This window comes from Rousettus aegyptiacus, unplaced genomic scaffold (assembly GCF_014176215.1).
Source record: "Rousettus aegyptiacus isolate mRouAeg1 unplaced genomic scaffold, mRouAeg1.p scaffold_m13_p_17, whole genome shotgun sequence".
NCBI lineage: Eukaryota > Metazoa > Chordata > Mammalia > Chiroptera > Pteropodidae > Rousettus > Rousettus aegyptiacus.
The window spans coordinates 21,376,036-21,403,927 of NW_023416292.1; the positions used below are offsets into that span (position 1 = coordinate 21,376,036).

A 27,892-nucleotide genomic window follows, 5' to 3' on the forward strand; every position below is an offset into this window, starting at 1 on the left:
TAAATTAGCATTTTGAACACTAGCCTGGAGACAGCGAAATGTGTGCTTTTCGTACATTGCTGGTAGAAATGCAATGATAGGAAGTCCTTTGTAAAATAATCCGGCAGTATCTTTTGACCTACATAGAGTTCCTTTCTAGAAATATATCTCAAATCGACACTCTTAAAGGTGGGGAATAATGCCTGTAGACAAAGATATTCGTTGAGCCTTATTTGATTAAATTAAAAAGGAAAACAAATTCACTGCCCAATTAAAGGGAAAAAGTTAAGTAAATTGTGGTCCATCTACTTGATGGATGTACAACTAGTAAAGTAATATTTACGAAAACTAAGTAGAAACGTGAATATTTATTGTAAAGTTAAATAAATGCAGGGGAGAATAGAGTATATTTTGCATGATAAAAGTTAGGTTTTAAAATTCAAAACAAAAGCCATACATACATATATATATATATATATACACACACCTACACATAGCACCTGGATGGCAAAAAGCTCCAAAATGTTAGGTTTGTTATTTTTGTACAAATGGTGGACAGGTGATTAATTCTTATCTTTTGCATTTTCTACCAAAAGAAATATCCCGGGACCGGAAACCTCAGCATCACCTGGGAAGCTGTCAGAAATGCGAGTTCTCAACTGCACTCTGCGAGGGGGGCCCGGGCATCTGTCTCCACAAGCCGTCCGGGCGATTCCGAAGCACATTCGAGTTCGAGAATCAATACGTTACAGCAAAACAAGACATAACGATGACGAAGTGCTAAAAATAATATCTAACACAATCCTACAAAACGGCTAAGAACATCTTCACAAAAACGTTGACTTACCATTCATCTGTAAAGTTCAGTTTTATTGTGCTGGTGGTGGTTCCTTCTGTGCTGTAGTGCAAACTTAAAACTGGTTCACCTGTCCCTGGTTTGGGGCTCAGCTTTTCATTATTGTTATCTGAAAATTGTGTTTAAAACATTTGAAAAAGTCTCTGAAACCAATAAAAAGATGACATTTCCTAAAATTTATAAAACTTAAATCAGGCTGTCCTTGTCATAATTCTTTCTCACATCTGTTATGGTTCTCACTTCAAGTTCAAAGGCAAGTGTTATAGCAACACTCATATTTCAAAGCGGCATTGCATTGCATTCTAGCTTTGTGTACATGACTCCCTTTGATTCGGATGGAAATCAAACACATTCGAGAACCATATGCAGTCATTAGGGAATCAAAGACTATCGACATGCAATGACATAGGTTACAAACTGATACTTTTATATCACGGAACGCTCAGGACTTTCTACTTCAGTTGCTAGGGCATGAAGAATAACCACCTCAGAAACACTGACAAGAGGCAAGAGCTCCGAAAGGAAATTCTGTCTTTCAAGGTCACAGACTCAGCATCTGGAGGGGGTCACAGCCTCCACTCTTCTGGGGGAGAAGAAAATTTACTGTGCTTTATTATTTACTGACACTCTCTTTGTGATAAGAGCACAGGTTTTGGTATATTTCAAACCTCCTCCTAACTAATCTGCAAGGGATTTCATCACTAAATTACGGACAATTTTGCCTTAGGATTCAATAGGTGATTTCCATGAAATACACCAATTTCAATGTTTAAAATCTTTGTCTAATGGCGAACAAAATCAAGAAACCCTGCAGAAATTGATACAGACCACTTCAAAGTCACACCCCCCAAAAGAGTACACAGATATTCAAGGACAAAATTAAATAGCGCTTTAAGTTTTGTTTTTTTTTTTATAACAAATAACAACTTGGGGGGGGGCATTAAATACACAGGAAATACAAATTACTATACAATCAAATGCGCACCATTTCTGCCAGTTGCCTGCAGAATGGAAACTTCCGTGCTATACTTGTTTCCTTGATGCCATCGAGGACTGATAATAATAGTACTAAAGCTAAGCTTTGTCTTGAAAAATAACAACAAAAGCAATAACAACTTAATAAAGCCGAAATTACTCAGGCTTGGAGCTTGCTAGGCCCACTTTCCATTGCAGTGACAGACTGGGATCTATCGCACTCCTCTTGAAGACATTGGAGCACTCGTTAAAAGAGAATCTCGGAAAACCTCTGCCCTAGCTTTCATCCTGTGAGGACGGTTATCGCGATTTCCCACATAGGACAGGCACAGAAAGGAAAAGGGATTCTCGCCAAGACGTGAGAAGTCAAGCCAGTAACAAAACTCCAGGGGCCCACTGTGCCGCCTTCACTTCTAACCCGTGAGACATCCTCTGCCATAGCAATGATCACTATCGACAATAAAAGTGTGAATGATTCTACAGCCGGTCTCCCTTCATATAAACAGCTCCTACAAATAAATGAACAATTCATTACAACTCTCAAAGATTCAGTATTACAATCAGTGTTTTAGAGTGGGGGTTTTGCCAACTGGCATTCTGATAAAATGACTGAATTAACAGACCTTTAGCTCACGTAAAATGATCAAGAATGGGACTTTTAACACATCTGTCCTACCCCTGACCACCTCTGAAAATTCTGCTGTTTGTTAGTCATTCATACGCGTAGTTTTCTTTCTCCTTTAGTTCTGCCATTGAAATTTGTGTCCCACTGCTGCCAAAGCCACCGTCGGCGTCAGCCTCGGGAACCGGTGGGCGCGGGCCGCGGAGGCGGCTGGGGCTAGCTTTCCGTTCTCTCTCGAACCGTTTCGTAAAGTGCTTTGCTCTTTACTGTCACTTAAAAGCAGCGAAGGAATAGAAGACAAACGCGGGCATGCGACAACCGCAGGGCTGGATTTCTTAGACCCGCCCTCTTTAGAGACGTGTTGTAAGAAGCCCTGTGAAACTTTCGGCTACATCCTAACTTTCCTTTTGAAGAAAATGAAAGAGACAGTTACAGATACCTGCATGCTGTGACGACAGGAATACAGTAAGCAGTGACGTCAAGAGTTCAGAATGGTACAGAAGACATCTTAAATTCGTGGAGGACCCTCACCCCCAAAAAGCAACACGCTTCCTGAGACGATGTTAATTAAAATCTTCGTTTTTATGGTATCTATTACTAAGTTACTATTTAATCTCTCATGAGTACAATCTACATATTGTGAATCTTGTAAAACATAGTAGTGCTTATTAAATGACCATAGTTGACAAAATCTGTTCACTTAAGTCGTCAACGAACTCACCAGTTTGTGTAAAACCGGTGCAGAACGCAGGCTTCCGTCGGCTACGGAAGCTGCCAGCCCGGCCAGGCACCCGCTGCACACGCGCGTGAATGGCCAGCGTCTCTGGCTGGAGCGCGCCACACAACGCGGCCGGGTCTCTCTAACCGAGGAATGACTGTGAGTAAACTCATTCATTTGCCTGTTCGATTCGATTCTTTCCTTTGCTCGACCATCTACAATCTATCAGGTTGAATTTTCTCTGAAAAAAAGATCCCTAGCTTACGAGTGAACTAACTCACAAACACTCAGTCTAAACACCTAAGTGATAATTAGTTCTAAGGAATATAAAAAATCTAGAAGGAAGTCTGATTTCACTAACTTATTTTTTTCTCCAGAATTTGAAATGTAGTAGTTACAGGTATATCTAGTGTGATGAATATTAAACTCACATGCCCCATTAATATAGCAGGCTTCAATCAAATATTCATTTAACAAAAATTAGAACTGTCAGAGTAAATTTCGTAGCTATCTAAAATCTTGTGTGCTGTAATATTGTCAAGAAGATAAACAAGTGAGAACATTGGTTGCAATCAACCGGTTCAACAATGTGTTTTGCAAGGAAGCGAGCCATTAAAAATTTTAAATTTTTATTAGTAACATTTTTACCCTTGAAAACTGCCCCAAATAAAGAAATCTATAAACTACCGTGGGAAACTGGACAACATGCAAAAGCACCTGGGCACCTGGAAGACGGTGAACGCGTCCAGGTAAACACACAGCTGAATTATTACTTCATGATAATTTAGTGTCTCTTCGAACGAATGAAAAAGAAAGTCTAAAATACGCTCGAACAACCAAGTGTCAGAGATGTATTTAGAAAGAACCCTTACTAAACGTACAACTTTTTCCATTCTACAGGGCAAAATGGACATCGCGAGTCCTGTAGACGGGTCTAGGAGAGCCCTCCATCTGGACGTCCAAAGAGACTTCGTACGCAAAGTGTCAAGAAAACCTCACGTCCCTTTTCCCCGTCTAACCAGCGGTTCCTCCTGAAATCTTCGCCTTGGCCGACGGCATCACTAACGCCCTAACGAGACAGCATTTGCTCATCTACTTTGAACTGATTGTCTCTTAACTATTTTAAAGATTTGTCCACTCTTCTCGTCCCCACCAGCACTGCCTCGGCGGACCCCCTCGTCACCTCTCGCCTGGACGACTGCGACGGCCTCCTGCGTGCTCTTGCTGTTGTCCATTTTACTCCCTTCTAACTGACCACGTATAACGCCGCCAAAATGACCTTTCTAATACATAAGTCTTGTCATGTGTCTCCCAAGCTCAAGCAATTTCTGTAGCATTGGAAACTGCTTAACGAATAAACTCATTTACTCACTCATTCAACAAATGTTAATCGCTAATGCATAACAGAGGTGGTATCAGGTACTGAGCGTATTACAGTGAATGAAAAACAACGTTTAGAGAACGTGGAGGAAGACCTTAAATAATCCCTCAAATACACGTGTGATTATAAACGCTGACCATGCGACGAGGGAAGACGGGGCACAGAGAGAGGGAGAACGGCCTGACGAAGGGTCAGGTCGTCTCTGAGGAAGAGGTGTCTAGGTGAGCTCTGACGAGCAGCAGCGGCTGCAGGGAAAGGCAGTGTTGGCAGAGGGAACAGGGCAGACGAGGAATGCGGGCGGGAAGGGGATGCGGAGACCTGGAGGCGGGCCCGCCTGGCGAGAGCTCAGCGGGCGAGGGAGGGGGCCACAAGGCCGGAGAGCAGCCGGGCCACACAGGGGCGCTGAGAGCCACGCGTGTGATGGAGGATGTTTTGAGGGGCACAGGGGCACGAGCAGAGAGTTTTAGGCAGGTGGATGACAGGGTTAGGTTTACATTTCGAAGAGCTCACTCTGCCTGTTTGGTAAGGAAGAGATGGGGGCCCGAGCGGACGTGAGGAGGGCCGGCGGCAAAGGGGGTGCCGGGGAGCTTCTCTCCACCCCCACAGAGGGTCACCTTCGCGTAACAGCGGCCTGGGGCGTGGAAGTCCCCGGCGCTGTAAATGACGGGATCCGGCCGAAGCGAAAGGCGCGTCAAACCTCAGGCTTCACCTAATCTGGACGCACGGTCCCTCAGCAGACACTTCTGCCCGGAGGACCAAGGACGGCCACACGAGGACGGTCTACGCTGACGCGGCGGCCGCCGAACCTGCTCGATAGCCGGCCTCTCGCACAGTGCCTCTACCCATGTGACTGAAGGACACGCCGTACTTCACGTGGCCAAGAAAACCCCAAAACCTCCTGACTTCTGCCTCCAAACCAGCCTACCCTGGTAAATGGCATCATCGTTCACCCAGGCGTTGATGCCCCAAATCAGGGAGCTATGCTTTGTCTCTTTCCATTATATCCCATAGCATACGTAGCATATGTCAACTAAGTACCACTTTAAATTGAATATAACATCCAATATAATGCCACGGAAATTATTCCATATGATTTTCCAGACTACGAATCTGGCTGCAAACTCTCTGGTAGTAATACACTGTTTACATTCATACAGCCTGACCAAAACAAAGTATTTGATTAGGGAGCAGTTTTAAACACTAGCATAAGACATCGTAATACGCTCCTCGAGCTGTGTTTTACCTTAGATAACTATTCTTCACTCCTCATCCCACCACAATGAGCATGCTTCACCTCTTAGTCCATTTACCAATTCATTCATTCATTCATTCTCAAGAACAGAAAAACCTATAGCAATACTTGTCATCTCAGGTCTGCAAACGATCATTTAAGATCAGAAACAGAGGAGTTTTCCCATTTGTTTTAAAATTAGTTTCTGAACATCTCTCCAAGAAGACAGTTAAAATCACCGAACAGGTAGTATAGCAATATTTAATCTCTCCACTACTGCTGACAAATGAGTCATCTCACACTTGTAACTTTCAGCCAACTAAACAGGGCATATGGCTTCGGTGCTAAGTTATTAATTTTTTTTTAATTTTTGAAAAATATTTGCAACATCTGTCTCATCAGGCTCTGCTCACGGCTTTGAGCTGTTTTCCCCTCTGACTGGTGCCTTTGGAGCTCCGTGATTGTAATTCGTAACCGTCTCCCTGATGATTGAAGCTATCGGGAGCTTAACCACCTGAAAAGTGAACCATGACACCAAGCGCTACTACTGCTGCAATGCAGTAATAGTCAGTATTACTACAGCCACATAACCTTTTCTAAATTATCTACTAGGTAACATGCTAACCACACATCCACAGTTCTACACAATTTTATGACACCTAGAATTTAAAAAATGGATATGCTTCAGATCCATTACAGTATTGTTACAGAAGAGAACTCGGAGTTGGCGTGAGGGGCCAGAGGCAGAAATTGACTTAGCTTACGTAGAAAATCATTTGCACGGGCCCACAAGGCTCTGTGACCGATGCCGCCGAGGGCAATTTAGCCCACGGCATGCTACCGGGCCGGGACCCAAATGGAAAGCTAGGGGACGCGCGGGGAGCTGTTCGTGCGACAGGACTATGGGTGGGTGGGCTTAGCGCATCTCCCGTTGCACGCACCCTGTTGCTCGTCAAGTGACATGGATCCGAGCTGTGTGTTAACCACAGAAGAAGGAGAATCTGAAACAAAAATGAGATTTCAACTTAAAAGCAAGCAGCAACGTCATGATCATCTCTAAGCTTAAGAATCAAACGCACGGGGCAGGGGCAGAAGTGAGTGCGAGGTGTGTTCCCCAAGTAGTAAGTAAGTAAGCAGGGCCATGGGCGCAGGCCTTGTGGCCGCAGGCAAGCACGCAGCAGCGCGGGGAGGCGTGGAGGGAGTGTTCTCCCAGGTCTATGCACACACCCTGGATCAGAGTCACGTGGGGCAGGCACGGGTGCAAGGCGGGTGGACAGAAATGGGCAGAGGACGCCGTGTCCTTCCCAGCCTCCCCTCCCGCCCCCAACACGGCTGCCATTCTGGATGGGAGGACTCCGAGCGGGCAGTGACCTGCTCCCTACGCTTTGCTACCTGTTCCTGTTGTCTTTCATACTTTGAGCTAAAAAAAGCAGCTCAAGTGAAGATGTTAGACAAAAAGAACCTTTATGAAGGTAAGAGTCAACGAAGTCGTTACCGTTACAGAAATGCCAATGACCTAAAACTCTCTGGCGGGCGGTGCGCATTACATCTGACTCTGTGGAGTCGGGTTTCTCTAAGTGACCGGTGGGGACGAGCGGGAGAGGCCAGGAGAAGGCGCGATGGTCCAGGCGTCGTGCTCGTCACCGTGGCCTCAAGCAGAACGTTTTATTTTTATCCTTTTGACACACCGAGATTCCGTGTTAGAATTTAGTTTATGTACGGGCTCTACAGTTTGGAAAACCCTGGTGTCATGGGGAGGCGGCGATAAAACGGCAAGAGTGCCGGTCTGCAGCCGCCTCTGACTCCGGCCCAGGTTCTGACAGTGACCAGCTGCGCAGCCCGGAACGTGTCCCAGCGTTCTCAGGCCTGAGCTTCTCCTTGCTTTCTGGTCACCCCAGGGGCCTCACGGCCTCGGCAAAGCACTGGGGACAGCAGGAGGTGGCCGCTACCCCTGGCTCAGGTGCCAGTGTCCCGGTAGGGCTACAGAAAAAAGGGAAAATTCGGATAAGCACAGCCCCCCCCAAATGTAAGAATAACTAACTCCCAGCTTCTAATACCCAGTGCTCTAGTTCTTAGCAAGTGTTGTTATTAAACCAAAAACCTAGCATTTTGGGTTGATTACCAGTTTCCATTCGTAATGGCATTTTATTCCCCCAAAGGTAGATATTTTGAGTTAAAGTATCCTTAATGCAACAGCTAAGAGTTTTCCAATATATCCTGTTTTCTCGGAAATTTTGTATCATTTGACTGCTTTCTTTTGTACACTATTGAGACCACTTATGTCAACTTTAAATCGTCTACTTTCTGATAGAAGCAGTTTGCTCACAGATTTTTGAATCACTAGACTTCGATGCTGCATGATCGTCACTGATATATAACAGCTGTACTTATCCTTACTTATCCCTTCTTCATCGGAATGTTCGGTTCGACAAATCTGTACGACACAAAAAGGAAAGCAGACGCGGGAGCATTTTGATCAGCGCCCTAACGCTCCACGCTTCGCTTTCCTTTGTGAGACTCCCCACCGATCTACTTCCGGGTCAGGCACAACCTTCCTCCCCACGTTGTGTTTTAAGAACAGGTAAGTTGGTGTTTGTTTAGAGAAAAACAAAACCATATTCTTTCAAGTGAAAAAAGAAAAAACCTTTTGATCTCATTTAATGATGACGAGCACTATCCACTCTCCAATCTTTTTTCAAATATTTGATTTCCCATGAATTTACAGAATGTACACATCTTACGAAATAAAGTGCATCTTATTTAATTTTTAAAATAAAATTTAGGAAGGAGTAAGTCTCAAAAAAAAAAAAAAAGAAAAAGAGAGAGAGAGAAAAAAAAAAATCTCGATAAAGGAGCTATAATGCTGGCATCTCCACAAACTCTGAAAGGATGTAAAATGTGAATAACGGAAAGATGACATTAAACGGAGAGGGCTTCGCGTTGGGTCTCCCAGCCCATCACGGACACTGTGTCTCCCTAGGGAGACGCGGCTGTCCCTCTTGCCTGGAAGACAGCCTTTAAAGAAGTCCTTTCTGATCACTGCTTCCATGCTATTTCTCATCTTGAGTGCCATGCAACTGTTTTTAAAAGGATTATTTTCCTGCCAAACAAACATTTGAGGTGACACGTTTTTACACCACTATTCATAAATGCCATACCCATAACTTCTAACTTACAGAAATGTTTCCAAATATTAACTCAATAACCATGAGAATAGCTAATATTTAAAAACATATTATTAGTTCGATGCCAATCGCCTCAGTTTGCATACTCTACTCCACACTTCTCTGTGAAACAGCTTCTACAAAGCACCATCACAAAACAAAAACCTGACCATATGTTCCAATGATAATTTATTACAGAGTCAATATGGTTTGTTGGCTTACTGGACGTGTTTAGAATTATATTACTATTTTTAAGGTCGGGATAAACTTTCAGCAAAAGCTCATCAGATGTCTCATGCCAGTTACTGTACAGTTCCAAAAAATTTGTGTTTTGGTCCTGAGAAAAGTTCTTTAGCCCTTTGACATCAGAATCTTCTCAACTTGTTAAAAAAAAAAAAAATACTGAATTCTAGTCTAACAGGTAAATAACAAGGACTCTTCGGCTAGACTCCCTGGGCTCGAATCTCGCTTTTCTCCTCAGTAAGAGTGTAACCCTGGGCAAGTTATTTAACTTCTCTAAGTCTCAGTTTCTGATGAAGATTTGATGGGATAATCCGCATAAGCTACTAGGGTAGCTCACGCGAATGGGTCGGTTAATGATATCATCATTTGCCTGTTTTTCAGAAACATGGTATTGAATGAAAAATAATGGTATGAAGCTGTTTTGAAGAAAAACAGAGCATACGCCCATATTTCAAGTTCTAAGAAGGCCACCACGGCTTGGCTCCGGACTCTGTCCGTCAAGGTGGCTACGGTGTGCGTACAGAACTGGGTCAAGATCACAGTGGACTGACTGACGGCTTAGGTCACGAACGCTGACCACGTGGCCCGTGCGTCCGCTGAGCCTGCTGCCCGCGGCTGTCAGGGGCACCAGGGGCTCTGATGCCGTTCGAGGCCTGCTTGCCACAAGACTGGGTAAGCGCTGATTTTTTCCAATATGGCTCAGTTTTGAAAAGCCCTTTTGCGAAAATAATCACCAATGTTCCATACCCCTTTGGGGTATTAAAATTATTTTTTCCAATTGGCAAAACCGTGCCATAAAGCGAAAAAACAGTTCCTACCTGACCCTCTCTCTAGGCTGGCTCCCTGCTCCAGTGGGCTCTGTGGTGGTCGGGCCAGGACCAGCAGACTCCACAGGGTGTTGTCACTCTGAGCAGGGGCCAGCAACCCATGACTTCGGGGGACCTGAAATGGAAAAAAAGAGCTGGGTTTAAAATCAGCCGTGCGCTGAATGCCTCTGCCACAGCTGCCCGTGGCCTCGTCTGAGAAGCACACACATGGCTCGCTCAGGGCCTGAACGCTCTCGGCCTCGCGCGGCCCCGACGCGAGTGCGTTCTGAGGTACGAATGAAGGATCCTATCATTAGGATGGCACTGATTATGTGCACGCTCTGGGGAGTATCAAAATCGTTTCTGTACAGTCTCTCTTCCCCTTCCTTACGCCACCTCCGCAAATGACGGCCAGCCACCCTGTCTACATACAGCAGGAACTGGGAAACTGAGGCATAAAGCAGCCAAATGACCTGCCCAAGGTCATCTAGTCATACGGCCAGAAACGAGATCCCAGCCAGGCAGTAATCTGATGAAAGAAAATTCACCTCTTTATGATTAAAAAAAAAAAAAAAATCACTAAAAGGCTACAAATGAGTTATGGTGTATTTCCTAAAAGCCTAGAAAAACATGCTGTTTTTAAAAACTAAGTAAAAACATTTTAAAGGAATACACTGTGACTTCGAAAAATGAAAAATTTGGGTATTAGCTATGAAGAATTACATTCAAAGGCGTCGAAATTCTTTTAAAGCAGCAGCTTTCAAACTAGACTTGGGGAAGAAGGGGGACCCCGGGGTTGCGGGGGTAGGGGGGCAAGCAGGTGGGCCGCCACCCCTCAGGTCCCTTAAGTCTCAGTCACAACAGTTACTTTGATAAACTTTGCACTAGAAGTTCCACACGAGACTCTGACAAAAGAGCTCGCAGCCGAAAAGACAGAGAGGAGGAGGGAGCCCCCCGGGACCTCTTTAAGATCTGTCTCACACGGCTCCCTTTAAACAGCAGTGTGATGCCGAAGGGACGCGCCGTGTGGCGCCTTGGATACGTTTTCCTCTTCGATCGCCAAAGGACAATGGCCACTAAATAAACGCAGTGTCTGGGATTATCATCGACTAGCATCAGGTCCCATCCCACTGAAATGCAGATTATTTCCACAAAATAACTTGATCCCGCTTTCCTTTAGAAATTATGTATTATAGATTCATCTTATACATGGCCTTTCAAAAAGAATCTCTCACGAGTCCTATATTTTGAAAAGATAAACCTTCACTAGACAATGTAATGTTTTGGAATTTCCATGCTTATTAAAACTGCTTGGTTAATGTCTCCTTTGAATACCTTATATCTACAAGACTTAAATAGGTGGAAGACAATAGAAGTATCATTTACTGATGATATTATTACTTACTGATATTATAAAAGTATCAAGGTACAATGTGAAAATGTTTTTTATGTATGAGTGTTAAAAAGTTTCAATAATCACTAAGTGTTAAAAAGTTTTAATAATCGCTACTCAAACAAATCCTATTCCCGTTGGATTTCAGAAATTTAATTCGTGTTCTTTATTTCTATACTTTGCATGTTCTGAAATCAAGAATTTTGTATTAAGCCAATTCCTTTTTCCTCATACCCAGAATTCACTAAACGGACAAAGCAGATTTTCTTAGGTGCCTTTGGTAGCAAGCTGACCACATGCTATATGACGGTTCTTAGGGCTTGTGATGCTGTGACGTGTGAGGACAGAGGCGGTGGGCGCGCGGCGGGGCAGGCGCACGTCACGCGAGCGCGGTGCCCGAGGCACGTGCTGCAGAGGCAGCGCTGCCCCTCTCATGCGGGGAGCAGCAACTCGGGGACGGCGCGGAGGGCCTGTGGCATGGGTCCGCGTGGGCCGCCCCGGGGGCCGAGCTCACCGTTCCATTACAAAGAAGAGGGACTGTTCCTCAACTTCAGCTTTTTAAAGATGGCCACAGAGAGCCCGGTCACCAAGGTAGGGGCCATTTACCACTTAGAGCTGGGGAAAGAGCATCTCATTTCACAGAGACGCTATAATCACCCTAAAGTTTTCTGACTCTTAGAGAGAACGTGCTTCGATTTAAATTAGTGAACTAGATTTGAAAGACTGAGTCTCAAAGTGTTTTTCTAATGTCCACGACATGCACTGCTTTCTGCTAACGCAGACAGCCTTGTTTCATGCTCAAATTCACTTAAATTTCAGTATTTTAAAATGTAAGGGACATTTTAGCTTCCTTCTTATTGGTTTTTTATGTTGTATATTTTTTACTTCTGAAACGGTTTAGCTAGAGTTTTATACATAGCACCAAATCATAGCAAAATGTCTTATTAAATATCATGATTGTCATCAAATCAAACTTTCTGGTTAGTTTGAGGTACAGGAAAAGATTTCTCTATAGTAAAAACAAATCAGAGACACCTTTGCTTGATGGATATTCTCTCTATTGATATAACATTGAATTAAAAATCAGGTCCAGAATTTGTTCCAAATATCACATCTACGCTGCAATTATTTAAGCCTATTTTATTTCGCCACAGTATTATATAATGTGCTTTTGTTATAGCGCTTAGTGGGGCAGATATTTACAAAATGGAAGTTGTCCAGTTCTACCTATAAGCAAATTAGTTCCCCAGTAATTAAGAGTTCTCAAAGCAATTAATGCCCAAACTCATCACCTCTTTGTGTAGCAAAACAATGTATATCAAAATACCATAATCCCATTCGTCTGAGAAGGCAGACACACTCCAGCTCCTAAATAGAGATTTATAGCACCTAGTGTGGCATCGATAATATGGGATCCACAGCACCTATTATCCATCTGGAAAGACTTCAGCTGACAAAATATTTTACGCTACATCTTTGGTTAATTCTGTCAACAAATGCTTACTGGGCATCAGGAACTTTTTGGCCATAAAAAAACTGGGCCATTAAAATACTCAGTGGAAAAGAAAGAAGCAGGTTTGGGCCTGGTCAGTACTTGGACGAGAGACCAGCTGGGAAGACCAGGCATAAAAAATAAGGGATTGTAAGATGACAAGGTCCTTGCAGTCTGTGAGGTCAACCAAGGGTTGCCTCGCCTTAAAAAAAAAAAAGAGCGAGAGCAAGAGAGTGTGGTCCAGACAATCACTGTGTCATCCGAGTTTCACGGCCTAAGGACGGGAACGTCAGCCCGAGGAGTGCCTCTGCCGCCCTACGCATCAGAAAGCTGACTCTGTGTACAAGTAAGTAAGCAAGCGAATGATGAAAATTATCGAGTAAGTACAGAGGGGATGACTGAGTCAGTATGCTAGTACGGCCGAAGAACACTATCATTCTAGGACCCGGCATCATCAGGTGCACACGGGAAGAGGAACGGGGGCGAACTGTCAAAGCGAAAGGAAGAGGGGGTGCCGTGTGCAGAGACGCCGTTCAAGCGCCCAGGAACCTCCGTTACTAGACAGTGAGTGGTTCACTGGCTATGCAAGCAGTAGACACCGGCCCGTCTCCAAATACGTGGAAATAAAACAACGGATCATGGAACATTCCCCTCTCCAGCGAATGCCGCCGCCAGCGTGTCCCCCGGCCAGGGGACGCCGGCCGCCACCCCACGTGAGAAGGCAGGGGAAGCCACAAGCACAGCTCCCGCTGGGGCGGGAAGGGAAGCGTCGTATTACGCAGCAGCAGTGTTAACACACCAGCTCCGCCAGCCGCTCAGGGACACGCGACAGTAACAACCTGAAGCCCGGGGGTCCGGGGCCGGGCGGGCGGTGGGGGGCTCCGGCCGCCCCTGCTGCTCCGCCTTCTTGAGCCTCAGCTGCTGCAGGCGCTTACGGAGCAAAGCTATCTCGGGCCCCCTTAAAAACTCTGGCACGGACAGGAAGAGAGAGGTGGAGAGAGAGTGATAAAGGGAAAATAGTAAGAATGTGATTACGCATTTGATTACACAAGACAACAGTAAGGATACAATTCTAGACGAGAGAAGGATGTAAATCAAACACGTCTCATAGAGGAATACAAAAACGACTTACCCATAAAAAAGGAAATTACTGGTCATTAAATTAAGAGATAAGCTACACGCTCTTAGACACCCAAATGCTTCTGCTGAACTTGATGAATTAGACACATACGGTCCTCTAAGAATATTTAAGTCATTAAACAGAAAGAAAACCCTTCATAAGCAAAACATTTAAAATGAACATCCCTTTCCTCACTAATTTACAACAAAATGATACTAAGAAATGAAAAACTGAATAACAGCAGTTATCTAATCTACACACAAAACTACTTTACTACTTTCAATCAAATAATAACTTTAAAATTCAATCATAATGATGAGTTATAGTTATGCATTTGGCAAAAATTCTTGAAATATATTAGTGGAGAGCTCTTTAAATAAAAGTTACATATTTTTTAGCTAAAATGTTTCTTTTTATGTTAGAATTGTAGTTTACTTTTTCACTTTTAATGCTAAAATATATTTACGTTTAATATTTTCTTAAACTTTATCCAAAGCAGCGGCTGAATGTAAAAAGGTGAAATATAGCATTTTTCTATAGAAAACAGAAATTCTGCAGAGATACTTATTAAGTGTCTACTATGCATGAAGCATCATTTTAGGCTCCGGAGATAGACCTCAGGGACGGGAAGGAGCAAGCCACACCGATCTCTGGAGGAAGTGTTCCAGGTGGAGGGAAGGCCAAGTGCGAGCCCGCCCAGAGGGGGGAGGGCGGGACGTGGGTGTGGGGTCGTATTACAGGCCATGGCGGCCCAGTCAGCTAACCAGAAAAGGCAAACACTGAATTAAAAATTCCAACTACACATACTGGACTAAACAAATATTTCTGCTAGTGGTTTGACATATTGAAGGCAGGTAAAACACATGTATATTACATCCTTTAAAAAAAGGTATGCACAAACAGACATCATTTATAGTGTGAACAAATGCTTGGAGGATTAGCTGTGTTAACATACGCCAAAATGCAAAGGAAACAACATGAGCACCTCTGGGTGGAAATGAAAACAGCAACAGCACAACTGGCCCTGAGCCAGGTGTCAGGAACGCCACCCGGAGACGGGGACTCCCACCGCTCACGCTGCCAACTCTGTTCCCGCGCCCTTTGAATGACTCCAGGCGGGTCTCCCCAGCGACTCCGTCCCCGACACAGGGGAACAGCAAACTGCCACTGACCCCGCAGGGCGCCCAGTCCGGACCTCGCGTCCGCCTCTCCGACGCGCAGGGCCGCTGGTCCCCGCGCGGCCGGCCTTTACACCTGATGCGGTGGCACGTCACCTGTCTGCCGCCAGGCCTGCCCAGGCGACCCCTGAGCACTCCTTGTCCCACAGCTGGTCATGCCTCTGCTGACATCCCGGCTCCTCTGGGCCCTTCTCTAGTTTGCCCACAGTGGCCATTCCCCTGCTACCTCCAGTCTGCGCAGACGCCGACCCCTCCAGGACACTGCAAACTGGGTGTCTGCAACGCAGGGTCCTCATGTCCCCAGCAACTTTTCCCAGAGCTCGGCCCAGCTATAAAGGCTCTGAACAGACCTAAATACATTTTCAGTCCGAACAGTTATCTTACCATAATATCATATCGTATCTTAATAATCCTCATGGTCTGAGTGGTCCTTTTCGTTAGAAGCAGGGTGCTTTACCACCTCCTCTAACCGTCTTCTCTGATCTGATTAAAGTGAAACCGAGGGGGAAAAGCTGTCGCCTGCTGGAATGACAGCCTCGCCCAACTCTCTCATCGCCACGGGAAAAAAACTGCAGCTAACGCGCCTTTCCAGGCTTCGTTTAGAAACAACTGAAAGTGACGTGGTTCCGAACGCGATTGGAAGTCTCGGAGGGCGCGAAACAGCACAGTGACAGCACCGAGTGAAGGTTGTTTAAATAGTTTAAAACACACGGCTGCTGCCCGGAGAATATTCGGAGCAAGAGTAGGAACGGGGAGATCGCTCCGCGGACGGGACAGACAGCAGGACGGAGAGCAGAACCCACAGGACGGGCTGCCGGACGGGCCTGGCACGGGAGGAAAGCGAAGAATCGGGAACGACTCGCGGGCTGTTAAAATGAGCGAACGGGCGGGCGGCGGCAGGAGACCTTCCTCAGCTACCGGACGACCAAGATGGAGGAGGTCAGGAGACGGACGGACGGGCAGGAGGCCACGTCAAGTGTGAGCGTGGCCAGGCTTGGAGCCGAAGAGGCCCGCAGATGACACGATCGCTCAGGGGCAGAGCTCGCGGGGAGGAGAGCGGGCTGCGGGGCTGTCCTAAAACACGCAGAAGCGCCTAGAGCCGGGAACGCGACGACGAGGCCCCGGCCAGCCAGCGGGAGGCGGCGGCGCGCGGCCGAGACGCCACCGCGAGGGGGGGGGGGGCGCCGGAGGGAAGAAGCGGCGCCGCTGACCGCACTGGGCCACGGAACCGCGGAGGACACCCGCGGAGACGGGCGCTTCACGGCTGGCCTCACGGAGGTCGCTGAGCCCCACGCAGAGCTGCAGCGGGGAAGGGGCTGCGAGGCAGAACGGAGCACGTCTGGGGCCAAAGGGGCAGCGCAGCAGGTCGGCCCTGACGGCGACGCGGGCGGTGGGGCGCCGGCGCCGGGAAGCTGGGGGGCTCGAACGTGCAAGAGTCGGCGCTTTCCCGTCCCCACTGTGAACGAGACGAGGTTATCGTACGGCCGGGGGCTGGGGTGTGGCACAGACCTGTCGTCCCGTGGCTGAGCCACAGAGCGGGAGACCGCTCTGACTCAGCGTCCGGCGCCCACTGAGGTCTGTGGCCGTCACGTCCTTCACCCATTCGTGACTCCGCGCAGACCGAGGGCGGGCAAATAACGAGGCTCGATCAGAGATGCGAGTGTCACGCCCCCAACGTCTCTTTCCTCCCCCCGGCAGACGTGACGAAGGACACGCGAGGGGCATGAAGGCAGGGCAGGAACAGGTGCATCGAGAGGCGCCCGCGGCGAGGCGGGACGGGCGGGGCGGCTCTCAGGCCGCCGCCACCCACGGCACGGAGTGTCCCACCGCCACAGAGCTGGGCGCGGACGCGCGCGAGGGGCTGGGAAGCGAAACATTAGGTCCCTCTTCAAATGCCGGCCTTGGGGAAACACACGGCTGCTGTCAGAACGGTCACAAACCACCCTTAGATGTCACCCCGCTTTCCTCAACAGCGGTACGACCGTAGTCACATGGAAACATCCCAATGTTCCATGTTATCAAAGTCACCAAATTTCTTTTAATAGCCTACCAGTTACAAATATTTCCGTACTTTCTTCAAAAAGTTTATAGGCAAAAGTGCCAAGTAATGTTCAATGACCATGTACGCGATCATCACAAATTCTTTTTGTATTTCAAACGACTACAGTATTTAATACTTACATTAAACTTGAAAGAGATTTAGCAATTTAAAATGTACTATTAAAATGTGTTAAATATCTATAACAAAAAAAATGAAACTCTAAACTAAGTGATCTACTCAGAATGTGTTTAAGAAACGAATGGAAGAAGTTCCGACGCAGTGGAAATGTGAACACCAGGTCGGGAGAATTCTCGCTAAGTTTTCCTGATGACATAACTGATCAAAATCTTTAAGAACGTTTCCAAAAACGCTATCACTTCAAAATTCTTGTTTTTACCAACTGCATCTGCTTTGAAAAGTCAGCTTTTAACCGATTCTGTCCCAACTTCCCACAAGTTGAAAGGTCAACTATACACCAGCATTAACCGTTACGTAATTGATTCTGGCTTCTATTCCCATAGAAACTGAAAATGAATTACCAAAAATGGGATATACCGATAAAAGAGTGCTTAATTTAAAACCGTGTTTGATGATCTAGTATCAGGTTCCAGAGAAGCAAGAATAAAGTAACAGCTTGGCAGTTAAGCTGTTAGGAATTTTTTATAGGTTTCGGCTTTGGCTTGCCAGCTGTTTCTCTAGTTGCTAATATTTTTGGTTATATGTCAAGTAAAATGCTTCCTTAGAAGAATCCAAAGGAAAATATGAATAAATATCTTACTGGTTGTTATAATTACATGGATACAGTTAAAATGTCAAGTAAACTAGACATTATTGGCTGAAAATTACTGTTATAAATACCAGTACAATCTATAGTTTAGGAGGAACGAGCTGAACATGAGGAGTTATAATACCGGGGAAAACTGTATGTACTTTAACAGAATTTGGGAGTTAATTTTTTTCACTAATATCAAGTTCCAAGAAGAGAAAGATTTGTTAAAACAATTCTTTTTCCCATAAATATAGGAGAAATAGTTCTTTTGATAAACTGCATGTTGTTGACAAGAGACCATATCAAATGTGCCACACGGAATGTATTAAAAGTGTTTCATGATTTGAGGAAAAATAATCAAAAATATAAATACAATCGGACAATAATAATTAAGGATATATTTCGCCATTACTTTAATACGGACTAACAACCAAATAAGTTTAGGAAGATATTTTGTCTAAAACGGCCTATAAAAGGACTCGCTACATCGAGTGCTTCAACTACATCAAAACACTACCTGCTGGTACCCACATTTTTAAAAAACTGTCCCAGGCAAATGGAAGATTCCTGCCACTGGTAGGAACTCATGCGAGCCAGGCACACTAGAATCCCGTGCTTAGGTCACACGTTCACATACTGCGTGCCATCGGGACCATTTACTTCAGCGGGAACGTGTGACTTAGCATCTTTCCGAACGGCCCAGAAGGAAGTCCTCACGATCAGAAACCATCGGACGCCCCAGGGCCTAGGTAAAGAGTGGCATCCTCACCAGACTGATGCAGCGCGTGCTGGCCAGACGCCTCGGCGGACGGCCTGGGCTCGCTGTCTGCAGAAGGCAGCAGAGGCGGCGGCGGGCTCTCTGCGGACGCCGCCGCGGAGGACGCGGACGGCTGCGGGAACTGCTCGGCTGCAGCGTCCACTTCCATGGCGGTTTCCGCCGCTTCCGAGTCAGCGCCTGGCGGGACCACAGGGAGGGTCGAAGCTTCCGGCTGACTCGTCCCACCTTCAAAGAGTCCATGTGAACGCAAGTTCAAACACCAGCTGCTTTCCAAAACCAACTAACTACTCAGAAGAGGTGTGTTCAGGAAATACAGGCGCACTCGAGTGTGCATACGTGCATGCACGCGCACACACACGCATGCATACGTGCACACGCGCACACGCACGCACGCACACTCGGAAACAGATAACATACAGGAAATCGAAAGCGCCCACTGGTGGTTTGGTCCACTTGGCTAACTGAGAGGGGTAAAGTCCCATCTCCAGCACATTCTCGTTAAAATAATCTTTTCAGGAAAATGCTGAACACGGCAGCTCCGCTCGGGCACAGCTGAATGACAGCTTGTGCGACGCCGATAACGACGCCCTGTCCCTTAAGTTTAAAGATGACGTAATGAATAAAGAGGATGTAATAGCTGGATAACAGGGTAATGGATTTATGTCGACATAGCTCCACCCTACAACATCGTGTTCTTCGTACAATACCTGATAAAAATTGTGTCAGCAAGAGTAAAATTACAAAGAGGCCAAAACAGGATTAAGTTCCTGATTCCCGTTTCATAGCAGTAATGTTTTAACCACTAAACGAACACAGTGCAGTTATGATTTTAAAAGGCCTGAATGTCTACTATGCGCTATGCTAGGCTTTCTGCTATCCGCAAAGAAATAATTAAACATTAAGATTTTCTGATTTTGCTTCAAATTTAGATTTTATTAAAAATGGAGCAGACAAACCAAGTTCATGCCTTGCAAAACTACCATAAAATAGTTTTTTAATCACCATGATTTATTTCTTAGTTTAAATTTAAGTATAAATTTAATTACTCCTACTCAAAGCCACAGTCCAGAAAGTTTTTTAAAAAGTTAACTGATATGCAGGAGTTAATAAGAAACATTTATGGATGAAAATCAACAGAAACTTTTTCTTTGGGGATTTAAAACATTTAGAAGCTAACTTTTATAAGCCTCCTTTTGGACAGAGATAGGTAACTTGCCAAACCCACAAACTTGAAAAGTAGTAAACAAATATGGCAACAGGTCAGCTAACACCAGAAACAGTAATTAATAAGCAATGTACATAAGTAATCAAAAGGAGAAACTTCGATCACATGCAACTTGTTTATCTACAGAGTTTTATATATTTCTACTCGCAGAGTGCATACGAAAAGGACTTTAAATGAGGAATATCGGATGCTCCTACTTTTTTAAAGAAAAGTAAAAAAAACAAGGGCTAGAACTAGTGGCACCCGAAGGGACATATCATGGCCAATACTCTTTCTCCTCCACCGCTTCACGCGACAGCAAGACCCTTACTGTAGATATAAAACACGGCATCGATCAGATGATACGGATAAACCCAACCTCGATGAACAGTTTTTGACAGCTCTCTGATGCCTTTGATTAAGAAGAAAGCTTACCTCTGGGTCGAGCTCTCCCGCGTCCTCTATTGCTCTGCGCGACTTCGCTCGCTTCTTCAAACCACCTGGACAGCATGTCAGACATCCTCTGCATCAAGGACACATTGGGACTTTGCTCTCCTACGGCGACACGGGCCTTATCAGTTAACTTAATCAGAGTCAGAGTCATTCATTAATGCGAAAACCTAGATTTCAGGGTCTTAAGAATGAAAGTAATCAAAAAAAAAATCGAATTGCCAAAAAAATTCTATGAATGTATAGAAATCGACTAGGGCTGTCGTCACATCTCATAGCAGACATTGAAGCGAGTGACTCTCCATCGGGATTCTGAGCTCCTCAAGAATGGGACTTACGCCTCCTACATCTTGGCTCATTCTTAGGTAGCGACGCACCTCCCGCCACTACCCCACCCTGCATCTGTAGTTCCACGAGTGCACAGCTAGGGGGGCCCGGTATGGTACGTGGGGCAGATTAAAAGAAAGGTTTGCCCTCTCCAACGTTCTTAAATTGAATCTGTTTTTGTCATCCTTTACTGTAAGCAGATTCCACATATCTGAAATTAACTAAAACCCAAAAGTGTTTTTTCTCTTCCTTCCTGCTTTTTCCTTGTTCAAATACATGAGTTTTCCCTTAAGAGTATTTTCAAATTAAGTATGACATCAAATTAAAACTGTGACAATCCTATTCTATAATTATATAATTAAAAATGGAAATCATTTGTTCTTGAACTGTCTGTGAAAACAGAATTTATTTTACACTCTATTGTCTTTATGTAATGTAGTTTTATATTTAAATACATGTTGCAAAATAATACCAAGAATGATAATATATTGGGAAATATGCTTTTGATTTTAAAAGATTTCAGAAGCCATTAAGAATAAGATTTTGGCTACAGACTCATTGACTAAAATACACACGGATTAATTCTATTTTAAAGTGTGCCACCTTAAAGCTCCCAAGGTAGTTTGTAATGCTTCTCAAGAAACCTGATAGAAGGAAAAAAAATGTATGTGCTGTTATAAAACTCTCCAGTTGGAAGATGAGTTTTCATTCTATTTATAGCTAACAGAAAGGCAAAAACTCAGAAGTTTGCTAATGCCCAGCATTCTATGGGGCGGTGAGCATTCTTATACTTTCAGCGGGAATGAAAAGCAGCGCTTTTTAGGAGGGTAATTTGATCACGTGACAATTCAAATGCACTTGTCCAGTGACCCAGCCGTTCCACTCTGGGACATCTATCTTCAGATATGCTTGCAGGAATATGCTAAGACCGACGTATGAGGATATTTATTGCAGCATCATTCATACTAGTAAAAACACTGGAAACAAAACATTAATTTTTAAATACCACATTAAGAAAGAAAAGCTGACCAAAGCACAGTTACCGTCTCGTTCTCGCTCACTCTCAGGCCTTGCTCGGGGTCCAGTATCTGACCAGTCACCACGAAGTCTCAAACGCTTCACTGGAGGCTGCCGTAACTAAAAGGTGAGGAGAAGACTCACTTTAAGTCTAACGGAGTCTTTCCAGCAACCTGCTTCCTTTACGGAGTATGCAAATGAGGTGCTAGGTCAAAACGGGACAGATGCTGAAGAAACGGCTCACAGAGAAGCCCGCGTGCCCGCCTGAGCAAGCCAGGAGACGTGGCCAACAGAGAAGGCCCAAGGGGGGCAGTGGGAGCACGAGACCCAGACGGTCTACGTTCCTGCAGCCACCACAAGGACCTCCGTGTGGCCCTGGGTCAAGTGGGGAGCCCTTGGCATGGGGGGAGACAGGGGGCGGTCAGGGAGCCACCAGCGTGGTCCAGGAGAGATGCCGACGCCTTTGATCAGGGGGCCCGTGGTACAGTGGTGGGTGGTACCGCAGATGCGCGACATAGATTTTGGGGATGACCTACGGGAGCCAGAGAGAAAGAGACGGTCTCCAACAAAGCACCCCGATAACAAGGTGGGCCAGTGGAAAATTTCAAAGGGAAAAATGAAAGGAATTATGAGAGGACACGAAATTGAATGAGGTCTCTACAAGTCAGGAAAAGAGAACGGAAACGAAATTAAAAATCATATAGTAAAATGTATTCATACTTCGAAACCCTGCTCAAGCTTGTTTTATGTTCCCAATCAAAATCGATTATTTTCTCTTTTGGTCTACTGATACAGAACATAATTTTTATGTATAATTCTATCACTTTGAAGTCTCACATATTTATTTATGTATATCTCTACTTCTGCTAAACTGTAAATTCCTGAGTGTGAGGCCATGTCTTTGTCACACTCATCCTTGATTTTCTAAAGTTTAGTACACCCAATAAATATTTGAGGAGTTAAGTTTCTGTCTGAACATTACTGTCAAGGATTTAGCATAAAATATCGAAAGAAAGATAGTGCATTTAAGAGGAAGATATGATTAATTCCTCTTCTAGATCCACCCCTGAATTATTTGGTTTATTATAATAAGTTTATTATAAGAAAATTTTAATATATTAAAAATGACTTATTTTTATTATAACTTTAATCCATTTTCAAAATCATTTTTCTTATTTTAGTTAATTCAACAAAGGATACTAAGAAAAACACATTCAGAAAAAAGCTAAAACCAACTGTTCATGACTCAGCCTCATTCACTGATTATATAAACATCTTTTGGCTAAGTACTCTATGCTACAAAAGCTAGCTGGCCCACTTAAAATGTTTCTGCATGTCTAACTTTCATTATGTAACAGTCACAAAGTTTGACGACAACTTTCCTGAGGCATATACTTCAGGGGGAATTTACGGAGCGGCGACGGCAAACAGACTTCACGGCGTCAGTCCTAGCTCAGGACCCATCGTATCATCGTCTGTCAATTTCCCGATTCACTTAAATACACTGCCTCCCTGAAAATCCCAGCGTATACAGTAACACTGATCTTTTTCCCCCTCACTTCATAGCCCCATAAACTTACAATTTTAAGAACTGAATGCTGTTTGGCATCTCAGAGGAATTACAAAATCGTGGTTGTTCTCTAGTGCCTTTAAAATGAGTTCAGGAATAGGAGATGAGCCCATACAAAAAGTCACTGACAATTAATAAAAAGCAATAGCTAACTTCAAAAGACAACGAGCGGCCTGATCAACATAGGGCGTTATAAAATAAAAAAGCCAAAGTGAAAAACATGCCATGGAAAGAAGCTTAACAGGTTAAAGCAAACGTTCTTCTACTGCCGTGGACTGTCGAGGCCGCATCGTTTCTGGGTTTTGCCTTTTATGAATGAGAAAATGGTTAGGCCGATTCCGTCGGTGTGCTTTAAAGGTACTTTTACGTGCCCTTCCCTCTCTCACTCCCTCGCGTACTCTGTGAGATGTCCTTGGGGTGAGAGATGCACGCTCACCCTGGGAAAGAGAGACGGCTTCGGGACAGGAGGGGCTGCTGTCCACACGCGGACAGGAAATGGTGAAACTCCCACTGGTGCCCGAACGTAACACCTGGCCTCCTGCAAGTCTGTGCATCACATTTTTTTATCATTTTAATGGCCTTTTCTGCAACTGTAGAAGTGCTGATCTTTTTGCTGCTGTGCATCCCCAAAGTGAGAGAAACACTTTGCTATTAAATCAAATATTTTCTTTAAAAATATTCCGCAATACTTTTTTTCCCAGCACCTTCCCCGTCATTATTTACGAGCCCCTGTTCTTCCATGCACATTTCACGTCCTTGTTTTCTAGATCATCAATGCCTTGAAAATTAACTCTATTTTTGGAAGGCTTTCAGGGCCCCGGAGTCACTGAATTAATGTTTCTGAACTGAACGGAGAACACAGTTAGGAGGAAACTCACCTCTTCTCTCCTCTCTTCCGCAGAAGGAGTTCTGAGTTCTCGTGCTGTGTCATCTTTTGGATCAAACAGATATATGTAATCCGAAGAGTAACTAACCAGGATCTCTTGGCCATCTTCGCTGTAACACAGAGACGTCACCCGGCAGGACTTATTATTAAGATGGGACGGGATAAAACGGGCAACCATTCCAGTAGTTCCTCGACCCGCGTAATTCCCTAAATAGGAACACAGGAAGTTGTTCGAAATGTATGTGTCTTGAAGAAAAATATTTTAAAAACTCTTAATCTGAATTATGAGATACATCATTTAACGTAGCAGTGAAAATGCAAGCTATTGTATTCTATTTCTAGAGTCTCTTTTTTCAGCAACCAGATTTTGTAATAAAATAAATAAGAATACGGTATAAAGAAAACATCTTTAAAAAAAATTCATGATGGTCTGGAATTCCAGATTATATAAACGTCTTCCTGGAAATACAAGTTATTTGATTAAATAATTTATGATTATGATCCCACCAAACTCCTTCCAAGAATTCTCCCCAAATTAATCTAATTTTATAATATAAAGAGAAAAGCAGATATTTATTAGTATACTAGATAAAATAGTAGAGTTTCTTTCTAAAGCGAATTATTTTTTACTTTATGTTTCTAAAAGATTGTGACTGTCGTGAAATGTTCCTCTTACAAAACAAGAGTCGGGATACTATTCCAAGTTTCATTTACTTTGGGGAGTCATAAAACACACTACAGCAGGGAGGGGTGCAAAGGGGGGGGGAGCCCAGGGACGCTAAATTCTAAGAATCTCGCCAAGCTGCACAATGAGATCATGCCCTGCACAAAACGCCAACTGCATCCCATCTGTTGAGAAACAATAATTAAGCCTACAATTTCATAGTGTATTGATACTGTTGGCCCTAAATGTGCATCTCCAAAGAGACAAGACTCCTCAATCACAGCTCAATAAAAAAACACCCCATCTGGTCTCCCACGCCAATAGCCTGTGTCCGTTTTTAATGGACATAAACTGAAAATGAGATTGACGTTGTCTGAGTTTCTGGCCACGTCTGCTTTTATCTGTAATAACAGTTAATCCAACAAATATATATAAATGTGCATATGCGCGTGATGTTTGCGGTAGTGTGTGTGTGTGTGTAAGTACGCCTGGCCTTCGATGCCAATGGAAGCTGACTCTGAATTGGGAATTTTGGAAGCGGGGGGACACAGACACCCGGGGGTGTGTGGCAGGTGCGCACGGGAGCAGAGACCCGAGCGACACGTCTGAAAGCCGAGGAAGGCAGCAGGGAGAAGCATGCGACAGAGTCGCCGGGAGCCTCCAGGTGGACAACCCTGCAGCACCTGGACTGCAGGTGTGCAGCCCGCGAGAGAACGAGTTTGTTGTTTGAAGCCACGCAGGCTGCGGGAATTTGCTACGACAGCCCCAGGGACCAAAGACAGCTGGGCCCTCCGTACCCGCGGGCCTGAGATCCGCAGAGTCAGCCACCCAAGGGAGGAAAAGCGCACTTTGGGGCCACGGGGGGCGGGGAGGGTAGGCTTGAGGGCCGTGTCACGAGGGCGCAGAGCAGCCTCGGAGGTCCTGGAAATGGGCCCTGCACCCGCAGAGGGACGACTCCACATCAAGCGTTACAATTTTTTAAAGTGCCAAACTGCCACAGTACCACCCTGATGGGGTCAAAGAACTTGGCGAAATGCTATTTTTACCATACGTATTATTTAAATATATTCTGCTTACTGATTTTACGACAAACTAATGAAAATTTTAAGTGGCAAATGTCCTAAAAATGTACTCTCTGAACGGACACTCTCGCATCCTCTCTGCTGCGCAGCGTTTACCCGTGGCTCTGGTGCCCAGCACCCTCCGGTCGTATATCCGCACGGAGCTGTCGGAGCAGCCCACGGCCAGGTAATACGGGATCGGTGGGCAAATCGCTACCGACGTGGCCGCCCGTCGGCAGTTAATTAAAATGTCCTGCAGGAGACAAAACAGCATCAGTTGCACAGAGCTTTACAGTAGAGATGATGCTATATCTAAAACATTTTCCCTTCAATTACAAGAAAATAACCTTTCTCAAACCCTAATTCAGTCAGTAAGATGATGAGGGGGGAAAACACAATACGGTTTTTAATTTTTATTTTTCAGATTTCCGTCACTGAGCGTTTCTAACACATGGAGCTCATGGGAAAGCAAAACCAATACACTCAGTCAATGTTCCTCCTCAGCAGTTCATCGCTCTAAGAAAGATTCTGTTTTTCTTTACGATTTGCTATACAACTCCAAAACTGACTTCAAAAAAAGCACTGTGCACTTTCCTTATGAACTAATCAAAATCAGAAAAAAACATATGAAAATACTAGATTTAATTAAAGTAGAAATTTAAAAACAACCTATATTTGAGCAATGCAAAATACATCATGACGAAGACGAAGTAAAAACTGCTCCCAGATATAAGACTCGAACACTCGGCAATTACACCAGATCCACAGAGCAGCTACGAGAAGCTGGTAATAACTCAGGAAACTCATTACTTGTGTTACCAGTTTAAACCCTTTTTCAAAACTGCATTTCAAATGATCTAATACGACTTGGATTATTTCTCAGAAATGCCCTCTAAATATCCTCATACTCATGAATAATGAACATCTTTAGAAATGTAAAAAACTCATCCATTACCTATGTAATGTGTCGTTAAGTCACTAACTACATTAAAAGGGCCTACTATTTTTGGCCCACTGGCCAGTAAAGATGGAGGTATAATCTACCTTTGTCTATGCTGAGTACTAATGTTTATTTTACATGGTACTCATAATATTTTAATTATGACTTACTAATAACATACAACAAAAATACTATTAGCTGATTTTAAACTTTCATACTTTTTCAACTTGTGAAATCTTTCTCCTTACCAGTTCAAAAACAAGTAAGCACATATATACAAACTCTCTTAAAAGGTTTTACTACGTATTCCTATAGAAGCATTAGAAAATGTGAGCGCTCTCACCCCAAATACATATCTCTGAGGAATTTTGTTGATTTTAGACAACTTTGTCTATGACGTAAGCTCCTCACGCTTCTCAGTATGGCCATGTTTTTCAATTACATTTGCCTTAAGTTGTACTTACTTAATTATCCCTATCACACGTAATTTAACATTTTTCCTATTATGTTAAATGAACATTATTATTATATAGAATCCGTTCGCCAAATGCCTTTCATAATTCCGTTTTTAGTAGGTAAGGGCTGCTCTAGTTAACGCTTGTTCTTTATATGTTACCTCTTCATTTTTGCATATAAAGAAATCAAAAGTTTTATTAAGGAAAGTTTTAATAATATTTTCACTTATTAACTTTGCTTTCATCTTTGATTTTAGAGGGTTTTTGGGTATAAAAGCACAATTAAATCCTACTACACTGTACACTGAATACACAGTTCAAAAGAATTTGGCATAACGAATTTTATAACTGCCATTTACTAAGAAACAGGTATGCTCAACTGTCCCTAATAAACAGTCTAATTTTTACTCATTTCTGCTGCCTTTTAGTTCAATGCTTTCCTATTTGTGTGTGTGTGCATATATAACATAAAAACTGACTTAAAAACTATATATTTAATTTTTTTTAATTTCTATTTTTTTCTTCTCTGTTTCAATATAGAAAATAATCTCCCCATTCCCTCAAAGAATGTT

At 44.2% G+C, this 27,892-nt stretch overlaps 1 protein-coding gene across 3 annotated transcripts in view; it reads right to left on the reverse strand.

The window, feature by feature from the left end:
- Positions 1–27,892, reverse strand: part of DCAF6 (DDB1 and CUL4 associated factor 6) — a 61,946-nt gene that overhangs the window by 18,859 nt on the left and 15,195 nt on the right. Inside the window, exons 6-13 of one of the 3 annotated variants that reach the window (XM_016148591.2) lie at positions 26,043–26,178; positions 24,193–24,407; positions 21,771–21,864; positions 20,386–20,505; positions 18,738–18,971; positions 13,700–13,828; positions 6,704–6,763; positions 827–944 (exon numbers count right to left, since the gene is read on the reverse strand). In XM_016148591.2, coding sequence (XP_016004077.2) covers positions 827–944; positions 6,704–6,763; positions 13,700–13,828; positions 18,738–18,971; positions 20,386–20,505; positions 21,771–21,864; positions 24,193–24,407; positions 26,043–26,178 — 1,106 coding nt within the window. The remainder of the gene's footprint in view (positions 1–826; positions 945–6,703; positions 6,764–13,699; positions 13,829–18,737; positions 18,972–20,385; positions 20,506–21,770; positions 21,865–24,192; positions 24,408–26,042; positions 26,179–27,892) is intronic. The other 2 variants (XM_016148592.2, XM_016148593.2) reach the window with 2 other exon arrangements.